This window comes from Priapulus caudatus, unplaced genomic scaffold (assembly GCF_000485595.1).
Source record: "Priapulus caudatus unplaced genomic scaffold, Priapulus_caudatus-5.0.1 Scaffold200, whole genome shotgun sequence".
In the NCBI taxonomy this organism is placed as follows: domain Eukaryota; kingdom Metazoa; phylum Priapulida; class Priapulimorpha; order Priapulimorphida; family Priapulidae; genus Priapulus; species Priapulus caudatus.
Window position 1 is genome coordinate 123,277 of NW_014577261.1, and position 5,638 is coordinate 128,914.

The following is a 5,638-nucleotide window of genomic DNA, read 5'->3' on the forward strand; positions in this document are numbered from 1 at the left end:
GGAATTGTGGGCAAGAATTTGAAACGGTATTCTAACCCTAGCAATACCGTTTCCTGGAGCAACTAGAGTGAAATGGGAGTGGGTTTTAAGCAAACGCGCCCTCTTTCTTGCGAGAAAACTGGCATTCTGGCGCAAACGCCGACTGTTTGCCAAACAATATAGCCTCGAAGTGGTGACGTGACGTCACATGTTTTTATCTTTGCTACACCCGTACCGCTGTACCGCAGCACTGCTGCACGGTTGCTTGGGGATTGGGGAAACTGTCAACAACATCGGAGAATTTGAACAACATTGGAGGTATTTTCAAATACCTTTTATAAGACAACGCGCAGTGAAATGGGAGGAACTAGAGTTTACTTTGTCATTTGCTAGTCTAGTACTGGAGAAATTAGCGTTTGGATGCGCATTGTGAGCCTTTAAAATGTGATCATTGCATTTTGTGCGTTAGCCTTGGGCGATTCAGTGAAAAGCAGGCAAATTCAATGCTAGCTCGGCTAGTGTTCGAGTAAAAATAGCAGTGCAGTGCCATCTAGGGCTTGCCATGGTTATAAATTATTAAGCGATCTGTGCAACCACAAACTATGAATCAGGAGGCTATGTATCATAGCATGCATGTAGTATGTGAATATCTGCCAACTGTAAAAAGTGGAGGCGAGCTGTGCAATATCATATCTGCTGTTAGTGTTGATCGTATATGTTAGCGTGTAGAGTGAATAGAAACCACAAGGGTCTGGTAAGCAATAACTCGTGACTTATTTGTACAATTATATTATAATATAATTTGCTGTACATACATAAATAACTCCCGACATTCACGAGGCTAACGACGCGGTAGGCCCAAGCAGGATACGAGCACAGCCTTGTGAAGCCAGGCCTGACGTGCTGTTTCCATGACTCGCAGGCGTAACATGGAACGTAAAACACCGAACAGAGGACAGAGACATAGAACGCTTGCTGGTGCTATTTCTCGTGGATATTTCCTCTCACGTTACCATATAGGTTGTCTAGACTGGTCTTGCAACAACCATTTCGATGACTAAAACAAATTTATAACAAACCAAGTCTTCACAATGAAACGTGATTTTTTTCGGGAAACGAACTGTGATGCAGGTGAAACGCGTAATGCTAACGTGCCGTACATGTGTGAAGACCGAGAAACGGCATCAAAATAAAATAGTGCATCACCATATACATGTACACTTTGCACACAATAAGTTTCCAATGAAGTAGTGGCCTTTAGTAACTGCAAAAGGCTGACCACTCCACAAACGTTTCATGTGGTATCTTCTAGCTACCGGGTGCTATTCAGTTTAGCTTATTAACGATTAACATAATTGGACCCTGATACAAGACTTTTAACAAGTGAAATGCATCTGCCCTTGCTGCACCCACGCAAATCTTCAAAATTCTACTCGCGAGCTTTCGTCTTTAAAAATAAAGAAGAATTGCTGGGTGGAGGCCAAGGTTTACAACAAAATTTACACAGAATTTCTGTATGTGGATTATGTTTGGCGCCTTTCCCACACTAGTGTTAAACTGCAGCAAAGCTCAAGTTGGTTATGTGAAAAGCTCAGGGAATTTTCAGGCAGCAGACATGCCTGCTGGAGTTTGCTCAGCTGTCACTGGGCAGGTAAAACCACTTAAAAGTCGTAAAGTTCTGCAGTTTGATGTGACATCATCTGCATGCACAGCCAAAAGTGACACCAGCTCGTGGTCTATCCAGACTTGAATAGCAAGATGGCAACCTGGCCCAAGTAGAAGTAGATGAAGTGCTTCGTCTCGTGTGTCACGTAGCTTCCAAAGTTGCGGCCCACAATGCAATGCCAAGTTGGGTTATACTTCTTGTCGAACTCCTTTTTGATGTAAGCAGCTATGTCTTTCTCTATGTTGTATTTCTCCAATGCTTGGGTCGCACAGTCGACAGCATCCTGTTGCATCTCCTCGCTCATGTCAGCATTCTTGATCACAGCCTTCCTCTCAGACATTTTGGCACTTATCGGGGGAAAAAATCAAATACGCGACTGTAAGTAATGTCTGTCGGTATGACTATGAGTAATGGTATAAGTACTATAACGCTGGTAACCGTAACGGTATATACGTATAAAACTATAAAGATAATACTACTAGTAGTCGTGGTGCAAATTTATGAGGAAAGTTATCCATGTTTCCAACACAACTACAGCCTGGAGCCCGTGCTAGGCCTACAAACGTCCATTTACGATTATTCGCTGTAACGGCAAACGGATCGTTTTGCTGTAACCGCTACACATGCAATGTACGGTACAACTACAAGTACAAGTGAAGTGTTTACACACGTGATCACTTTTATGACGTGAAATGTAAGTCGTTGGTCACGTGTTCGCATAATGAGCTTACCTGGGGCATTTATCACACGCCGATATCAAGAAAGTAACAAGCGCATACTTACGATTTGGATGTAATTCAACGGTGGGAAGAAAAGGCGGTCGACTACAGGTAACGAGGAACGTCAACTTGCTCCAGCAGACCTGAAAACTCCTGTGAAAATTGCAGCGTTCTGTAGATTTTCATGTTTTCCTAACCCAGGAGTGACCACACTTTTCCTATTGGTTAAATTGTGCGCTACTCACAAGCTCATTGGTTTAGTCATAGTATCGCGCGATAGTAGCTTTCAACAACCCATAAAGCATAGCGCGGAGTGACGCTATCGAACGGAAGGACTCGAAAAAATCTGGCGGAAACCAACCGCCAGTGACGCCATTTTATTACTATTAGTATCGTGAGTAGTGATCACCCGTTACTAATACTAATATATATATATATCAAATATTCGAACAAAGAACACCATGTCTAGAAAGAATGAGTGCAGAGTTTATGTAGGAAATTTGCCGCCTGATATTAGAGCCAAAGATTTGGAAGACATGTTCTACAAGTTTGGAAAAATCATCTTCATTGACCTGAAGAACAGCCGAGGACCCCCATTTGCTTTCATCGAATTTGATGATACGAGGTAGGCCTAAAGTCTAACTCAGGTCGCCCTTACGACCTAGTCGCCGACAAAATTTGAAGATCGTACGTCAAAAACCGGTCAGATCGCCGATAACAACATAGGCGACTAAACTCGATATGAGACATATGCGTCTAAACAGAGGAATACACCAATAAAGCCACAGCCTAGTACAGGCACTTGGAACGTCTCAATAAAAAAAATGAATGGTAAATAAACACGAAATGTACCAAAGTCTTAATGTTTCTCTACTCTATTTCGCCTATATAATCACCTGTAAATGCCAGTCAAATGCTCATCTGCAACACGCAAGTAGTGAAGTACACCGCACGCCCGCGCTGTGCACAAACAACATGAATAAGAGAGCAGGTAGGAAAGCGGGGGTCGCGAAATTCGCTCGACGCTCGCTTCATTTCACACCATCACAGCACAAATACACATACAACAGCTCCCATCTTGGTATCCATGTGTACAGAAATGTTCACTTGTTCGAATTATAACGCTGGCCTTTGTTTATACCTACTCCCGCCAGAGATATCTCGTGAAATCCTGCAGGAAATGTTCTCTCCGTGAAAATGTAAAGAGGACGAGATGTCTGTTTATACACGAGTAATGGGGCGCATTGCATGCCAGTTTGAGCTGCTGCCGGCCTCCAAGCTCCGTTTCGAGGCCCGCCAAGCACAATGCGCGCGGGCATGACGTCACGCACACACGACTACAGCGATCGATCGAAAGTAGCGCCGTTAGGGATTTTTCGGATCATGTCGATTGTCGTCCTCTACATTTTCACGGAGAGCACATTTCCTGCAGGATTTCACAAGATATCTCTGGCGGGAGCAGGTATGAACAAAGGCCAGCGTTATAATTCGAACAAGTGAACATTTCTGTACACATGGATACCAAGATGGAAGCTGTTGTATGTGTATTTGTGCTGTGATGGTGTGAAATGAAGCGAGCGTCGAGTGAATTTCGCGACCCCCGCTTTCCTACCTGCTCTCTTATTCATGTTGTTTGTGCACAGCGCGGGTGTGCGGTGTACTTCACTACTTGCGTGTTGCAGATGAGCATTTAACTGACATTTACAGGTGATTATAGGCGAAATAGAGTAGAGAAACATTAAGACTTTGGTACATTTCGTGTTTATTTACCATTAATTGTTTTTATTGAGACGTTCCAAGTGCCTGTGAATACACCGGTTGACAGTTTAACACTGCGCATGCGCTAAGCCTAAGGTCAAAGGTCGGGAGGAATTTTCCGTCCCAGAATTATGGCGTTAACGTGTAGTGTGAAGGGCTGCTCAAACGGATCGTATTGGCTTAAGAAAGACTTTTAGAGCATGCATTGACCTTCCATAATTTAAATGTATCAAGTGTCATGTCACTCAGGTCATCCATTATCAGTGCTCTATTCCCTGCTACGTGCACTGTTCTTCGACACAAAGGTGAGCGACCTGCGTATGCAAGGCAGATAACGCATCGAGATAAAGAACATGGCGGAGTTTACTCGTACATCCGGGCTCTCGCGGAGATGCGAAACTACTGGCGCAGAACACAGGCGCGGAACTGTCAATCGGTGTATTGCTCCGAGCTGTGATTGGAGGATAAAAATAGAATTCGTGACGTTTTGTTTCACCGGTCATAGCCGCACGTGTCTTAGCCAATGAGACTCGCAGCCAGGGCCTGCATACATCCCAACGTTATACTCGGTCGGGTTTTTAACACATTCTAACTCTAAAACTGTTAGGCCTACGTTAAACTTAAACATTCTTAAAATATTTACATAAACAGGCAAGCTGGTTGTCATTTTGAATACGAAGTTTTATTTCCTATCGTAGTTTATTTCAAAAGTTATATCAGCCGAAAGTTGCTACCTTGACTCGGTTGCAACACTGGCTGGTCTAATATAGACAATATGGCACGGGCGATCTAGCGGGCATGGTAGCAACTTTCGGCTGATGTAACTTTTGAAATAACCTATGATAGGAAATAAAACTTCGTATTCAAAATGACAACCGTCTTGCCTGTTTATGTAAATATTTTAAGAATGTTTAACGTAACAGTTTTAGAGTTAGAATGCGTTAAAAACCCGACCGAGTACAACTTTGGGAGGTATGCAGGCCCTAGCTGCGAGTGCATATTTGCTAATTAATTAGACTAATCGTGCTGTAATAGACTCAAAATTCACAGAGATTAAAGCTAAGACATGTGTCTATAAGAGCTAGAATTTATAGAAATGTAACTCAAATCGTTCGCTCCATATGTTAGTTAGTACACGTTCCTACCGGTCATAGCATAATAGCGTATGCGGCGGGAGTGGGCGGGGTCTATTTTTATCCTCCAATCACAGGTCGGAACAATTCCTCTGTTTAGACGCATGTGACATGAGTTCTCTTACAATCGAAAATACGGTCGCCGACTGCGATCGCAGCAATAGAAACGGTTCTATTTCTATGGGGGGTGTCTATATTCAAGCCGGTACGGGAGATGACGGTACGCATATATTTGCTAATATATTGACTAATCGTGCATCAATAAACTCAATATTCACAGAGAGTATAGCTAAGACTGTCACTATAGCTACCTCCTCCTCCTCCATGACCTTCTCTGCTCCTCCTGCCCCCTACTCCTCCATGACCGTCTTCATTCGATCTCC

General features: G+C 43.4%; 2 protein-coding genes across 2 annotated transcripts in view; one reads left to right on the plus strand and one right to left on the minus strand.

Annotated features, from left to right (window-relative positions):
* Positions 1-751: 751 nt before the first annotated feature.
* Positions 752-2,552, minus strand: LOC106807197 (dynein light chain 1, cytoplasmic). Its single transcript, XM_014809474.1, has 2 exons — positions 2,429-2,552; positions 752-1,992 (listed from the first exon to the last, which is right to left on the minus strand). The coding sequence occupies exon 2, from the start codon at positions 1,983-1,985 to the stop codon at positions 1,716-1,718; it is 270 nt and encodes an 89-aa protein (XP_014664960.1). The 5' UTR covers positions 1,986-1,992; positions 2,429-2,552; the 3' UTR covers positions 752-1,715.
* A 100-nt stretch (positions 2,553-2,652) lies between these two features.
* The window catches only part of LOC106807196 (serine/arginine-rich splicing factor 1B-like), a 9,090-nt gene continuing 6,104 nt past the window's right edge, over positions 2,653-5,638 (plus strand). Inside the window, exon 1 of the mRNA XM_014809473.1 lies at positions 2,653-2,989. Within this exon, the coding sequence (XP_014664959.1) occupies positions 2,826-2,989 (164 nt within the window). The 5' untranslated portion in view covers positions 2,653-2,825. The remainder of the gene's footprint in view (positions 2,990-5,638) is intronic.